Here is a 17,099-nt window from a genome sequence, read left to right as displayed (position 1 = left end):
ATGTGGGGTCAAATGCATCTAAATGCAAATACAAGTGATTTGGGAAAAAAAGACTAAGAGTTGCTTTGTAGTTGCTCGCAGCATGTAAATGTATTTTTTTATATCAATAAATTATCAGGATAAGTATCTAAACTATTTCCTGTTTTTTCAGAAAGCAAAAGATAAATGTTGCTTTGAGATATTAGACAGACTGTATCTTTGACAGGTTGCTTCCATTATGTAGCAGCCCTGTAGGTTTCTCTACCATCCATTTCTTCCAAAGCCCTTCTCTACAGAATGGCCTGCCAGACAGGAATCTAATCAATCCTATCTCTATACCTGAGTAGGTTGTAACTCCTTTGGCAACTCGCGTAAATTGGAAATACTCTGACAATAGTAGGGTATAAGAGCATGCATTGCATCACCTAACTCTCCCTTAAGAAACTATTTATTAACCCAAAAGGAGGCGCTTGACTTAAATTCTGTCTGAAGGTCTCTTGTATGTGTTCAGCATACTGTTACACTGACCACATATTTCAGTTATGCAAAGTTCTGTTTCGAATTGCCATAAAACAAATCTACTTTTGACCTCTCGGACCAGTGCAGCTCAATTCATCTCCATTTGACCCAGAGCACAGTGCACTCTGGAAATGGAATATACCAGGGCAGCTCAAGTTTCATCCTCCCAGAGCAGAGAGGGCATCTTTGGCCTGCATGAAGACTCTGATCCTGGCTAGCTGTCGGAGACATCCTGTTGGTTCACCTGGAAGTCATTGTGAAGATCACATTCAAATGTAAGAGGATATCAGACACCTTGTTATTGCAGTACTGACCTTTTCTATAAAGTATGCACTGACTATGAACTGGCCATCTGTAGTAAATGTGATATTGGAATCCATAAACATCGAAGCACTAGATGGCGCCACAATACATAAAAAAGACAAAAAATGAAACTTCCATTATTTTAAAGTTGTCAGCCAGAACAAAGTGAAATATCCCTGTTGTGCCATGAAAAAAGTGTTGGGTGAAGGGCTCTGTTGTCCCTGTTTAAATGGGGACTTTGTATCAGATAAGAGCTTAAGCCACTTTCTATAAAAATGTATTTCACAGATTATTGAAAGAAAAATAGGTCTGTAATGCCACCTTAAAATGAAACATTGATGTATGATCCACATAAACTATCAAAATACTGTCAGTTTTCTCTGTTGGATGAAAAAGTCTATCAATACTCATTTACATTTCCCTTCACCATTGAACTCAGATGACTAGTTTCAGAGGAAGCTACTGAACTCTTAGAAAAAAAGGATTTAACTGGAAAGGGTTATATTTTTATTTCACCTTTATTTAACCAGGTAGGCTAGTTGAGAAGAAGTTCCCATTTACAACTGCAACCTGGCCAAGATAAAGCAAAGCAGTGTGACACAGACAACAACACAGAGTTACACAAGGAATAAACAAGCGTACAGTCAAAAACACAATAGAAGAAAAAAAGAAAGTCTATATACAGTGTGTGCAAACGGCATGAGGAGGTAAGGCAATAAATAGGCCATAGTAGCGAAGTAATTACAATTTAGCAAATTAACACGGGAGTGATAGAGGAGCAGATGGTGATGTGCAAGTAGAAATACTGGTGTGCAAAAGAGCAGAAAAGTAAATAAAAACAATATGGGGATGAGGTAGGTAGATTGGGTGGGCTATTTACAGATGGACTATGTACAGCTCCAGCAATTGGTTAGCTGCTCAGATAGCTGATGTTTAAAGTTAGTGAGGGAAATATAAGTCTCCATATTGCTTGCTTCATATATGGATCCATAAAGGTCATATACACTGTGTGAACACTTTACTAATATTGAGTTGCAACCCCTTTTTGTCCTCAGAACAGCCTCAATTCGTCGGAGCACGGACTCTACAAGGTGTCGAAAGCTTTTCAAAAGGGATGCTGGCCCATGTTGACTCCAATGCTTCTCACAGTTGTGTAAAGTTGGCTGGATGTCATTTGGGTGGTGGACAATTGTTGATACACACTGGAAACTGTTGAGTGTGAAAAACCCAGCAGCGTTGCAGTTCTTGACACCTAATACCATACCCTGTTTTGTCGTGCCCATTCATCCGCAGAATGGCACACATACACAATCCATGTCTCAATTGTCTCATGGCTTAAACATCTTTATTTAACCTGTCTCTTCCCCTTCATCTACACTGTTTTGAAGTGGTTTTAACAGGTGACATCAATAAGGGATCATCACTTTCACCTGGATTTGCCTGGTCAGTCTTGGAAAGAGTGTTCCTAATGTTTTGTGCGGTGAGTGTATAGAACCCTTTGTAGGGTTCTTCTTTACTGAACCAAAACTATTTCCATATAGAACCCTTGGGTTCCATACAGGGTTCTGTATGGAAACCAATTTTGGTTCTATATAAAACCTTAAGCGGTGCCATGTATGAAGAAAGAATTTAACTGTTTTGGTTAAATCCAGAACCTTTTTTTCGAAGCATGCTGTACAAAGGTTGCTGCTCATTCTGAACATAGCCTATATGTCAGCCTTGAATATAAGCTATATTTTTCAGTGTCACTATTTTTGCATTTATGTTTTGTACTTTGGTGTTTCTTTTTCAGTGTTGTTTCAGTGATTTTCATCACATCACAATTGTAGGCCCTACTTCTATTTGTATTTATGTTTCAGTTTTTGTTTCGTGCCTAAGGAGCGTAACTATTTGTCATGTGACTAAACACAGATCAAGATACATAAAAAGGAGCATTCTTCAGAGATGCAAACAAGAATTGCAATTACATGGTCACAAATAAGAACTAATGTGTATTTCTGACTGGGATTTGGAAATGATCCTTATCAGATTTTATCAAACAGTCAGTTAAAATAACTTTATATTTTTGGGGGAAAATCAATAACTTTTGTGACACAAAACCAGTGGGAATTGATACACAATTCATGCAAAGCACATACTGTACTATGTACTCTTTCTAAGGGTTAGATGATGTTGTTATATGATATTTAGGTGTTTTTCTATGATCTGTGAAGATAAGTAATTGAGGAGTCTCAGTATACACACGTATTCACCAGCACTCCTGTGCTGTATTGTCTGGCATGACAGTGTGCTATTATTCTAGGCTTTGTGATGGCCTGTATTGTTTTCCAGTGGGGTCTTTTGTTGTGTTGGAGGGCTATGGTGATGCTGCAGGGGCAGGTTTGTGCTGACGATGGCCTGTAGGGATGACAGGGCCTGATATGGCCGAATGACTGGTCCAGAGAGAGTCAGCAGCAAAGCAGCTCAGAGATGGAGTAGGACCTGTGCACATACACACTCTTACACATATTCTTAATAACACCGCCTAGCTCCAACTGAAGCGCAGCCATGCAGGAATCTCCTGGCTCTATTGGTGTGGATGGAGGTTATGCCAGTAATGTGCCTGCCTTCCTCACCAAACTGTGGACCTTGGTCGAGGACCCGGACACCAACCACCTCATCTGCTGGAGTGCTGTGAGTACCTTGAAGTACTGACTCTTCTGATTGGTTAAGTTGGTTAAAGAGAGTCGGAGTTCTTTCATGAAGTTGACTATATTTAATGTGTTTTATATAAATGACAAGAATGAGAAGATAAGTAATGGTTAGGGGCAGTGGCAAGATAGTACTTGTCTATTACTCATAGTTCTATGTTTGACTATCAAATGAATTGAATATCATGACTGTTTATACTCAGGTTGACTGAAACGTGGATGTGTTTACACCTTTGGTTAACCCAAAACATGTGCCTTGCATTCATCGGCAGCATCAGATAGATCTGGAGGGTAACCAAGTAAATGTCTTCCAGTGTTGTTCCCTTTATAAACTAAGGGTATCGTATAAAAGTCTGATTAGTATCGATCATATCAGTATTGTATCACACATCTTCACAGTGTAAGAAGTGGTGAATGAGACCACATACTAAGCAACCCTTGACATCTTTATCTTTGTTCCTGTTTGTGTTTGTGTTACTGTTTGCCCAAGACTCCACAATCTGGCTTACAGAGTCCTCAAAATGTAAGTGAGTAACCATCTTTGAGAGAATCATGACTTCATCATGTTCATTAACTGATTTTTGCTTACTGGACACATATAGGGATAGAAATGTTGACTTTAACAACATTTTCAAAATCATGTAGCCAACCTGTTTAACACTTAAAGAATGTGCTATTGGACTATGATGAAGTGACAGAAGTCCATAAGCTTGGCATTGATTTAGTGTCTAAGAGGTGTGGGTACAGTTTTCTGGTACATAGTTTTTCCCTTAACCTTAATTTTAGCACATAGAATTTTTAGAACATAGAATATATATATTTTTAATGTAAGTGGCTAAGCTTCCCCTGTTCCGTTTTAATCCAGTTAGCCTGTAAAAAAATAGCTAGGAGATACACATTTCTCAGAACAGATTTTATATGGACTTATTGGTATAAAGCAAAAAATACACTTCCTACTTGATCAATCTTCACAGGATTTATAGGACTGGGCATCATATGTTTTTGACGTTGGTCTGGTTTCCCGGACAGCCTAGTCCTGGACTAAAAAGCATGTTCAGTGAAGAATCTCCATTGAAACTGCCTTTTGGTCCCTTTAACTTTTCTGGGAAACTGGCCCTTAATGTTGAATTGAGGTATTCAATGTCTAACCAGTGTTTCATAGAACTTAAACACGAACCCCTATTTTGGTTATGTCCCTCAGACTGGCACCAGCTTCCATGTGTTCGACCAGGGCAGGTTTGCCAAAGAGGTGCTGCCAAAATACTTCAAACATAACAACATGGCCAGCTTTGTTCGTCAGCTCAACATGTGTGAGTACCTCTCCTCAGCTCTAGAGAATAGAGAAGTACCCTGTCAGATATTTAGCAGTATTTAGAAGTCAATTGTGTAGGAGTGACTTTTGTATTGTTTATGTGTAGGTAGGCTATGCATTCATTTATGTATTTGAGTGTATGTGCCTCTGGATGTGTGTTAGTGCCTCTGGATGTGTGTGTGTGTGTGTGTGTGTGTGTGTGTGTGTGTGTGTGTGTGTGTGTGTGTGTGTGTGTGTGTGTGTGTGTGTGTGTGTGTGTGTGTGTGTGTGTGTGTGTGTGTGTGTGTGTGTGTGTGTGTGTGTGTGTGTGTGTGTGTGTGTGTGTGTGTGTGTGTGTGTGTGTGTGTGTGTGTGTGTCGCTAACCTCTGGCCGGATGTACAGATGGCTTCAGGAAGGTGGTGAACATAGAGCAGAGTGGTCTGGTGAAGCCAGAGCGAGACGACACAGAGTTTCAGCACCTCTACTTCCTGCAAGGCCACGAACACCTGCTGGAGCACATCAAGAGGAAGGTGAGACAGAAACCAAGGAAATAAAACTCACACACACCAACAAAGTACACATAGTGAGACCTCTGTGTCTGTTTGTCTGTGTGTTTAGGTCTCCATCGTGAAGAGTGAAGAGACCAAAGTACGGCAGGAGGACTTGAGTAAGCTGCTGTATGAAGTGCAGGTACTGCGCAGCCAACAAGAGAACATGGAGTGTCAGATGCAAGACATGAAACAGTAAGTAGCAATATGTGCTGGTACATGGCATCAATCATAGTTACAACAACAATTTGCTAAATTATTACAATTACTATAATCAGTACTGTAGTTGGTTTAATGCTATAAAAAAATGTGGTTTAAGGCCACTGAACTGGGACAAAACGTATTACTAACCATACTAAGCCATACTGTATGTAACAGACTCATAGTCCATCCTCAGTAGCCCATGCATTGTCCCTGGACTCATTATATGTTCCAATGGGTTTGGTCTATTGTCTACATTGGTTTAAGAGAACATTCAGCTGCTCACCTGACTGTTGCGCCCTATAATAGCATCAGGTGTGCTGGTCAGGTGGTGCATGTGTCAGGTAGTAGAAAAGGTAGTCTTGTCACGTGTCTCTATCTGATCTGGAATCAGTGGTAGTGAGCCCTCAGATAGGACACATCAGGCTGAAATCAGAGCATCGCCCAGTAATCACACATATAGATCACACACGTGTGGGACGTGCGGGGTGATGAGCGAAGGGGTGATAGTAAACTGGTGAATGTCACAGTGGTCTGTCTTACTCCTCCAGGCAGAATGAGGTGCTGTGGAGAGAGGTGGTCTCACTGAGACAGAACCACACCCAGCAGCAGAAAATCATGAACAAGGTGAGAAATTCTCAGTTAACATGACTATGCAGTGTGTGTGAATTAGAGAGACAGGAAAAGAGAGGGAGAATATGGGGAGTCAGAGTGTGTTAGTTTGGTGCTGAATCATTCTGTTTTTTGCTCCTTTACAGCTGATTCAGTTCCTTTTCAGCCAGATGCAGTCAAACACAACAAGCACTGTAGGAATGAAGAGAAAGCTGTGAGTACACTGCCTCGCTTTGTTGTGCGTGCACACACACACACACACACACACACACACACACACACACACACACACACACACACACACACACACACACACACACACACACACACACACACACACACACACACACACACACACACACACACACACACACACACACACAAAAGGCTAAGATTCACAAAACATGCACTCAAAACACACACACACATACACACTTGTATGTACATACACTCATTAACACACCATACTAACAAATGACAATAGTAACACAAACACACAAACACACAAACACAGCAGTGGGAATGGCCAACTCAGCTGTATGTGGTCAGCTGATGCGCAACACAATCCCAGCTTGGATGAATGGAGCTGAATGCTGAATCAGACCTACTGAGCCCTAAGCCCCACACACACACACACACACACACACACACACACACACACACACACACACACACACACACACACACACACACACACACACACACACACACACACACACACACAATCACTCACCCATCCCTCCCATCCTCTCACACCCACACCACCCCACTGAACCAGGGCGCATGACCCTCTACCCTCTATTGGAAATGCACCATCAGCTTGTGTGACCCGTGTGAACAAATCGGTCAAAGTCAAAGAACAAAGGACAGTGACATAAAACACTCATATTTTCCATCATTTCATCTGTCACATCCATACCGCCAGAAGACTTAGAACTGACATCCCTTTAACTGGACATTTTCAGATCTGTTTATACCGTTTCCAATAACATTCATAACACTGTGCCATAGCTGGCTTCTACAATGCAATTTATGCTGTCGGTGGTTAGTAATGAAACACTCGTAGAAAAAAGATGTATACTGTTGGTGGTTAGTAATGAAACACTCGTAGAAAAAAGATGTATGCTGTCGGTGGTTAGTAATGAAACACTCGTAGAAAAAAGATGTATGCTGTCGATGGTTAGTAATGAAACACTCTTAGAAAAAAGATGTATGCTGTTGGTGGTTAGTAATGAAACACTCGTAGAAAAAAGATGTATGCTGTTGGTGGTTAGTAATGGAACACTCTTAGAAAAAATGTGTATGCTGTTGGTGGTTAGTAATGGAACACTCTAAGAAAAAAGATGTATGCTGTTGGTGGTTAGTAATGGAACACTCTTAGAAAAAAGATGTATGCTGTTGGTGGTTAGTAATGGAACACTCGTAGAAAAAAGATGTATGCTGTTGGTGGTTAGTAATGGAACACTCTAAGAAAAAAGATGTATGCTGTTGGTGGTTAGTAATGGAACACTCTTAGAAAAAAGATGTATGCTGTTGGTGGTTAGTAATGGAACACTCGTAGAAAAAAGATGTATGCTGTTGGTGGTTAGTAATGGAACACTCTAAGAAAAAAGATGTATGCTGTTGGTGGTTAGTAATGGAACACTCTAAGAAAAAAGATGTATGCTGTTGGTGGTTAGTAATGAAACACTCGTAGAAAAAAGATGTATGCTGTTGGTGGTTAGTAATGGAACACTCTAAGAAAAAAGATGTATGCTGTTGGTGGTTAGTAATGAAACACTCGTAGAAAAAAGATGTATGCTGTTGGTGGTTAGTAATGGAACACTCGTAGAAAAAAGATGTATGCTGTTGGTGGTTAGTAATGGAACACTCGTAGAAAAAAGATGTATGCTGTTGGTGGTTAGTAATGGAACACTCTTAGAAAAGTGCAGCCAATTCAGCTGTCCTGCGCACCGGATAGGGAAACAACTGTTGCCATTTTATATGCCTGAAGATACAAACTCTGCCTTCCCGGTGGGCCTGGAGAGGAAATCAAGTGCACTATGCTAAAGCTGGCCAATCAGATTGCTCAGATGACCGAGTCTGCAGTGACGTTGCAGGCATGAAAATAAAGCTTCAGCAATCTTGGTACTTTGAGATTTCAAAACGTTTAAAACCATGAATATTATTATTATTTGCGGCTTGGGTCTTTTTTAATATCAAGGAATATTTTACTTTCTCTGTTCATAGGAGTAACAACATGAATTTGTGCATGAAACAGAAATAATGCGGTGCGACTCGAGTTTCGCCATCAGCTGGAAGATGGTGTCCCTTTTTGGTCAGTGTGCAGGAAAGGGAGAGCAGAGGGATGTTGAGAGGTGGACCCTCAGTCTGCTGCTCTCTCCCTCCACAGAGACTGACCATCAGATGCAGGCACCATCAGCCCAGTAAAATAAAAAGCAAATTATTTAAATGTATGCTCACTCAGCTGTGCCTCACAAATAATACAACAGTGGATCTATTACCGTTGTGATCACATAGCCTACCTCAAATTTTGAAATATATATAAAAACAATGCATTAGCAGGTAAATTCAAGCAAAGCCAGTATGTGGTGATAATGTATTGGGCCTATAGCTTACTGCACAAACCACATTACTACAGTACTGTTTTTAATTAGTTAATGTTGCATAGGCTTACATTTTTTAAGTCATGTTAATAAAAAATCAGAGCGGTAGATCTCGGCAATTTGACTCAGAAAGTGATCTTGACTCAGAGAAGGTTGATGACCACTGCCATAGGATAACCCTTTTTCATTCCAGGTAGAACCCTGTTTGGAAAGTGTTCTACATGGAACCCAAAAGAGTTCTACCTGGAGCCAAAAGGGTTCTACCCAGAACCAAAAGGGTTATTCAAAGGGTTCTCCTGTGGGGAAAGCCAAAGAACCCTTCTAGGTTCTAAAGAGCACCTTTTTAGATATATTACTGATAAAGATATTACATTATGTGCACACTGCTTTTGCAAAATAGAAACAGCAGTGGTTGATATAAGATGAATAAAAGAACATTATCAGAAAAGTCAATGACATAATGTAATTCATAACTTTTCTCTGTTGTCAAAAAGCAAGTAGGTTTTTCAGTGTTTTAATGCCTACATGTTCGATACAAGCGTAGCTTTATTAAAAATTTAGTTTCTCAAAACTACCACTGTTGCGTTTATGCACTGAAGGTAGGTGAGAAGTAAAACGCAGGAGAACAGAGATGTCAGTGTAGCGTATATTTTAATAAGGGCAAGTCCAAAAACACGGTACAGTACAATACCCCAAAACAATGCCCAACACAATGGGAACTAACAGGACTCCCGTAAGGCGCAAAAACACAACGCACCTTACTATAATAACCACCTGCAAAATACACTGAGGAAAGCCTCCACAAGCAACAAGAAAAGAATCCCGCACAAACTTAAGCGGGGAAAATACACACAAAGACAAAACAAACTGAAAAGGAAACATGGATTGGGGATGGCTAGTAGGCCGGCGACCGCCGAGCCCCGTCCGAACAGGGAGAGGAACCACCTTCGGTGGAAGCTCTCATCCAGTAAGGCTATGCTATAGAGGCTATAGACACAGCTGTCTATGGCTCTCAGTCTATAAATGATGAGTTAACAGTTCTAAGGCATTTCATTGCAGAAGTGAAGAGAGTACTTCCATTGATTCACTATTGATTTCTCTATATTCCTCATCATGGTGATGCTTGGCCCTCCTAGTCCCCTTATGTTGGACGATGGTTCAACCACGCCCTCAGCCTCCAAGTTCAGCCATACCCACCAAATGGAGCCCCTGCATGAACCGTTCTATATCCAGTCGGTATGAACCCACTCTACCTTTCACCATTACACTATTACACTATTACACTATTACACTATTTTTACAAAGTATGTGTTTGTATGTACTGTGTTTATAGTTTCCAGCATTGGGACATCATGACTATCATATAAAACATGTTATATTTTTAACTGCATAGTGTCTGTCAGGCTATGAGCTTCACAAACCTTTAATTAAACTATTTTACTGTTCCTTCTCCACAGCCATCCACAGAAACAGCCTCTTGCTCCAATGGTGCAATGACAGGAGGACCAATCATATCAGACGTTACTGAAATGTCACAACCCAGCAACATGCAAATGCAAACAGAGGAGACAAGGTAAGTGTCAAAGAACAAAAGCAAAGACACATTTTATCCTGTAGTGGCTTCCAAAGCATCAAAATCTAGTATGTAGTCGAGATTGGAAGAAATCTGTTGTTGAGAAGCCTTTTTCAGCAGGACTGATATAAACCTCTGCTGTTTTCAACCAAGATCTCAGCGATCACTGCCTCATTGCCTGCATCCGTAACGGGTCTGCAGTCAAACACCGCCCCTCATCACTGTCAAACGCTCCCTAAAACACTTCAGCGAGCAGGCCTTCCTAATCGACCTGGCCCAGGTATCCTGGAAGGATATTGACCTCATATCGTCAGTAGAGGGTGCCTGGTCATTCTTTAAAAGTGCCTTGCTCACCATCTTAAATAAGCATGCCCCTTTCAAAAAATGTAGAACCAGGAACAGATATAGCTCTTGGTTCTCTCCAGACTTGACTACCCTTGACCAGCACAAAAACATAATATAGCGTTCTGCATTAGCATCAAATAGCCCCTGTGATATTCAACTTTTCAGGGAAGTTAGTAACCAATATACACAGGCAGTTAGGAAAGCTAAGGCTAGCTTTTTCAAACAGAAATGTGCATCCTGTAGCACAAGCTCAAGAAAGTTCTGGGACACTGTAAAGTCCATGGAGAATAAGAGCACCTCCTCCCAGCTGCCCACTGCACTGAGGCTAGGAAACACTGTCACTGGCCGATAAATCCACTATAATTGAGAATTTCAATAAGCATTATTCTATTGCTGGCCATGCTTTCCACCTGGCTACCCCTACCCCGGTCAACAGCCCTGCACTCCCCACAGCGACTCGCCCAAGCCTCCCCCATTTCTCCTTCACCCAAATCCAGATAGCTGATGTTCTTAAAGAACTGCAAAACCTGGACCCCTACAAATCAGCCGGGCTAGACAATCTGGACCCTCTCTTTTTAAAATTATCTGCCCAAATTGTTGCATCCCCTATTACTAGACTGTTCAACCTCTCTTTCGTATCGTCTGAGATTCCCAAAGATTGGAAAGATGCCGCGATCATCCCCCTCTTCAAAGGGGGAGACACTCTAGACCCAAATTGCTACAGACCCATATCTATCCTACCCTGCCTTTCCAAGATCTTCGAAAGCCAAGTCAACAAACAGATTACCAACCATTTCGAACTCCACCGTACCTTCTCTGCAATGCAATCTGGTTTCAGAGCTGGTCTCAGAGCTGATCATGGGTGCACTTAGCCACGCTCAAGGTCCAAAACGATATCCTAACCCCCATCGATAAGAGGCATTACTGTGCAGCCGTATTCATCGACCTGGCCAAGGCTTTCGACTCTGTCAATCACCACATTCTTATTGGCAGACTCGACAGCCTTGGATTCTCAAATGATTGCCTCGCCTGGTTCACCAACTACTTCTCTGATAGAGTTCAGTGTGTCAAATCAGAGGGCCTGTTGTCCGGACCTCTGGAAGTCTCTATGGGGGTGCCACAGGGTTCAATTCTCGGGCTGACTCTCTTCTCTGGATAACATCAATGATGTTGCACTCACTGCTGGTGATTCTCTGATCCTCCTCTACACAGACGACACCATTTTGTATACTTCTGGCCCTTCTTTGGACACTGTGTTAACTAACCTCCAGACAAGCGTCAATCCCATACAACTCTCCTTCTGTGGACTCCAACTGCTCTTAAATGCAAGTAAAACTAAATGCATGCTATTCAACCGATCACTTCCCTGCACCTGCCCGCCCGTCCAACATCACTACTCTGGACAGCTCTGACTGAGAATACATGGACAACTACAAATATCTAGGTGTCTGGTTAGACTGTAAACTCTCCTTCCAGGCTCACATTAAGCATCTCCAATCCAAAGTTAAATCTAGAATTGGCTTCCTATATCGCAACAAAGCATCCTTCACTCATGCTGCCAAACATACCCTTGTAAAACGGACTATCCTACCGATCCTCGACTTCGGTGATGTCATCTATAAAATAACCTCCAACACTCTACTCAACAAATTGGATGCAGTCTATCACAGTGCCATCCGTTTTGTCACCAAAGCCCCCTATACTACCCACCACTGCGACCTCTTGTTGGCTGGCCATCGCTTCATACTCGTCGCCAAACCCACTGGCTCCAGGTCATCTACAAGTCTCTGCTAGGTAAAGCCCCGCCTTATCTCAGCTCACTGGTCACCATAGCAGCACCCACCCGTAGCACGCACTCCAGCAGGTATATCTCCCTGATCACCCCGAAAGCCAATTCCTCCTTTGGCCGCCTTTCCTTCCAGTTCTCTGCTGCCAATGACTGGAACGAACTGCAAAAATCACTGAAGCTGGAGACCCATATCTCCCTCACTAGCTTTAAGCACCAGCTGTCAGAGCAGCTCACAGATCACTGCACCTGTACATAGCCCATCTGTAAACAGCCCATCCAACTCCCTCATCCCCATACTGTATTTATTTATTTTATCTTGCTCCTTTGCACCCCAGTATCTCTACTTGAACGTTCATCTTCTGCACATCTACCATTCCAGTGTCTAATTGCTATATGGTAATTACTTCGCCACCATGGCCTATTTATTGCCTTACCTCCCTCATCTTACCTCATTTACACTCACAGTATACAGATTTTTCTTTTTTCTACTGTATGTTTTTTTATTCCATGTGTAACTCTGTGTTGTTGTATGTGTCGAACTGCTGTGCTTTATCTTGGCCAGGTCGCAGTTGTAAATGAGAACTTGTTCTCAACTAGCCTATCTGGTTAAATAAAGGTGAAATAAATCAAATAAATAAAAACTTAAGACTGCTGTGTTTCTGTGCCCACACAGGGATAAGTGTATGATGCTGATCAAAGAGGAGCCAGGGAGCCCAGGGGTGCGAGGCCGGGGGGAGGGGGTCCCACTGGGCTCCTGTGATGTGTGTTCTGAACCCCCCGTCCTCCCTGTTGCCATGGTACAATCCGTCCTGGAGGGCCGAGGGTCTGGAGTAGACAGGAGGCTCAAGAGACCTGCTCTGGAGAGGTAGAGACACACACGCAAACAAATAAACATGTCCATCAGTTTTCCAAGCTCAATAATAAGTTTTACATATGTTTTTTATTATTACATATGAATGTATTGTTTTCCAGTGAAGCCCTAGTAGTGTGACATGATGATATGTGTTGTAGGCCTGAGGTACCTGATGCTGAAGAGAATGTGGACATGAGTCTGGAGGACCTGCAGCTTCTCCTGAGGACCCACCAGCAGAGTGTGGAGCCCACCACTGCTGTCATGGATGTGAGTAATACCCTCCAAAACTTGGCAGACACAGAGTTTGTTCCAGAAACTGTGTCACAAAGGCATGGGACACAAAATGACTGCAGGAACAGATATACTACCTTTGAATATCTCTAGTTTCTCTTCACTAGGTAGAAGTGAGTCAGACAGTAGCTCACAGCAGCTCAGATTGATATGATGCTGTTCTGTCTTTACAGCCATTCAATTTCAACCTGCCCTTGAGTGAGTGGAACTTTACTGATATGGATTCCAACCTGAAATCAGTGAGTGGAATGTGTTTATGGTGTTTGAATTAGCTCTGCATATATTGTCTTAAAGTCTAGTTATATTAAGTGAAATCAACCCACCAGTAAAGTCAGTGCAAGTTGTCAGTTACTTGTCAGCCATACATTTCTATGGCTTTAGTCAGACAAGGACAGGTAATGGTCAAAAAATGTGCCAACAATATGCCTTCTTACTTATTGGGTAGATTAATCAGTGTGTGCTATGCAGGTAGCATCTCTGCAGTTGATTGAAAGTACTGGTCAGTGTTATCTTCAGGTGTATCCCACTCTGCTGTGTCCCAGTACATGTTTCAGAGCCAGGAGGCAGAGGCTTACCCCAACGCTGGTTGTGAGGAACAATGATGGCTTGACAGATCCGCTGGCACATGCTTGTCCTGACAAAGGCAGGTAAAGTATATATATGGCACACACTCAGCTACATCATTAATTTCATCAGATGGCTCATTCATCACAAAACCCACTAATATTGCCAATTACGTTAATGATTTATTTCATTGGCAAGATTAGTAAACTTAGTGATGACATGCCAGCAACAAATGCTGACTACACATCCAAGTATAACTGATCAAATTATAAAAGACAAACATTTGAATTCCTTAAAGTGAGTGTGGAAGATGTCGAAAATGTATTGTTGTCTATGAACAATGACATGCCACCGAGGTCTGACAACTTGGATGGAAAATTACTGATGATAATAGCAGACGATGTTGCCACTCCTATTTGCCATATAGTCCATGTAAGCCTACTAGAAAGTGTGTGTAATTCTGTTACAAAAGAATAGTAAAGCCCCCTTTACTGGCTCAAATAGCTGACCAATCAGCCTTTCACCAACCTTTAGTAAACTTTTAGATTTTCTTTGAACAGATACAATGATATTTTACTGTAAACCAATAGACAACAGACTTTAAGCACGCTTAAATGGAAGGACATTCAAAAAGCACGGCACTTACACAAATGACTGATGATTGGCCGAGAAAAATTGATGATAAAAATATTGTGGGAAATATTTTGTTAGACTTTAGTGTGACTTTTGACATTATCGATCGTAGTCTGCTGATGGAAAAATGTATGTGTTATGGCTTTACACACCCTGCTATATTATGGATAAAGAGTTACCTGTCTAACAGAACATGGAGGGTTTTCTTTAATGGAAGCCTCTCCAACATTCCCCAGGGCAGCTGTCTAGGCCCCTTTACTTTTTTAATTCTTTAATAATGACATACCAGTAAAGTAAGGCTAGTAGAGTAAAGCCAGTGTGTCTATGTATGCGGTTGACTCAACACTATACACGTCAGCTACTACAGCGACTGAAATCACTGCAACAATTAAGAAAGGGCTGCAGTTATTTTCAGAATGGGTGGCAAGGAATAAGTTAGTCCTAAATATTTCCAAACTAAAAGCATTGTATTTGGGACAAATCATTCACTAAACCCTACACCTCAACTAAATCTTGGAATAAATAATGGGCAAATTGAGCAAGTTGAGGTGACTAAACTGCTTCGAGTAAACTGTCATGGTCAAAATATGTTGATACAACAGTAGCTAAGATGGGGAGAAGTCTGTCCATAAGAAAGCGCTGCTTTGCCTTTTTAACAGTACTATCAACCAGGCAGGTCCTACAGGCCCTAGTTTTGTCGCACCTGGACTACTGTTCAGTAGTGTGGTCAGGTGCCACAAAGAGGAACCTCAGGCAATTACAATTGGCTCAGAACATGTACACGGCGAGATAACATTAATAATATCCATGTTAATCTCTCATGGCTCAAAGTGGAGGAGAGATTGACTTCATCACTACTGAATGCAGCGAGGTGGTCTGTTTAAACTACTAGCACACAGCTCAGACACCCATTCATACCGCACAAGACATGCCACCAAAGGTCTCTTCACAATCCCCAAGTCAAGAACAGGCCCAAGGTACTACATAGAGCCATGGCTCCATGGAACTCTATTCCACATCAGGTAACAGATGCAAGCAGTAGAATATGATTTTTAGAAAAATATAAAAATCCACCTTATGGATCAGTGGCGACTGTGAAGAGACACACACAAAGGCACAGACACACATTCACATGATAAGACACGCACACTACACACACGTAGACATGGATTTTATATTGTAGGTATGTGATAGTGGAGTAGTGGACTGAGGGAACACACTTAATGTGTTGTGAAAAGTGTTATGAAATGTAATGTCATGTAATATTTTAAATTGTATATAACTGCCTTAATGTTGCTGGACCCCAGAAAGAGTAGCTGCTGCCTTGGCAACAGCTGATGGGGATCCTTAAAAAATACAAATACAAATGCACACAGCCATATCTCTTACTGGATTCGTGCATAGTTGAATGGCGATTCTATGGACAGCTCAGTTCATGTGTAATAATAACAGCAAATATTGACTTTTCTTTCTTTTGCATGTCCTTTTCAGGCCAGAAAACAAGACATTCCTCAAGACTCTCAGATTTGTTCCATCCCCTGTCGTCATGTCTTAGATCCAGCCTACCTGACCCAATGTGAGCAGAGCAGGAGGGATTCTTGTCACTCAGAACTCTGTGGGCCTATCTTCCATCCACTAGGATGTCCGTTCTGGGGAGTTTTCTTCAGAAGCACTGTATAGCTTTTCAGTGAACCAGAGTTGAATCTATTTGGAATTATTCAGACTTCTTTCACTGATGTTCAACAGTTTTACTGGTGGGGACCCTGGCAGTTGTCACTTCAAAGGCTGACCGCAGGACATCCTAACATAAGCAATGGCTTCTCTCCTAAAGCTGGACTGATCTACAGTCAGAGAGCCTGACTGAGGGATCTCAATTCATAACAGACCAACCGACCAGTTGACATTTCAAGGATAAATTCCGAGTACAAAAGTGAAGTTTGGAGTATAACCGGCACTATTACGAAGTTCCAATATTCTCTGCCATCGTGCCAGCGGTAGTATGAAAAGTTGCATTATACCACGGTGGCCCTGGTTTGTAAGCACTTTAGTCTGTGTGAGAGTTTCTGCTTGTGGAGCTGTTTTTTTTCCTAAATAGCATATTTGGTTCTATAAAAATATTCTCATGGCAAATACTATATTTGTATTTTAAAATTATATTCATAAGATAACAGAGATAGTGTTAATTCTCTTCTGTATGTTTTAATGTGAGAAGTCAAGGAAATATTTGATGATAGACTTCCCATTTGAAAAAACAATGAAGACACCATACCTTGCTTTTTTGCACAATTTGTATCATTATTT

At 41.6% G+C, this 17,099-nt stretch overlaps 1 protein-coding gene across 1 annotated transcript; it reads left to right on the top strand.

Moving 5' to 3' along the window:
* Nucleotides 1–3,271: 3,271 nt before the first annotated feature.
* On the top strand, nucleotides 3,272–16,424 carry LOC118401274 (heat shock factor protein 4-like). The gene is made up of 14 exons (XM_052474983.1): nucleotides 3,272–3,474; nucleotides 3,982–4,014; nucleotides 4,693–4,801; nucleotides 5,186–5,313; nucleotides 5,402–5,526; nucleotides 6,084–6,159; nucleotides 6,291–6,358; nucleotides 9,887–9,986; nucleotides 10,208–10,323; nucleotides 13,131–13,322; nucleotides 13,469–13,577; nucleotides 13,775–13,840; nucleotides 14,144–14,248; nucleotides 16,290–16,424. The coding sequence occupies exons 1-13, from the start codon at nucleotides 3,349–3,351 to the stop codon at nucleotides 14,201–14,203; spliced, it is 1,308 nt and encodes a 435-aa protein (XP_052330943.1). The 5' UTR covers nucleotides 3,272–3,348; the 3' UTR covers nucleotides 14,204–14,248; nucleotides 16,290–16,424.
* The last annotated feature ends 675 nt before the right edge of the window (nucleotides 16,425–17,099 follow it).

This window comes from Oncorhynchus keta, chromosome 22 (genome assembly GCF_023373465.1).
Source record: "Oncorhynchus keta strain PuntledgeMale-10-30-2019 chromosome 22, Oket_V2, whole genome shotgun sequence".
Lineage (NCBI taxonomy): Eukaryota > Metazoa > Chordata > Actinopteri > Salmoniformes > Salmonidae > Oncorhynchus > Oncorhynchus keta.
Note: the sequence above shows the minus strand (reverse complement) of the source record. Positions and strands in the feature narration are given on the sequence as shown.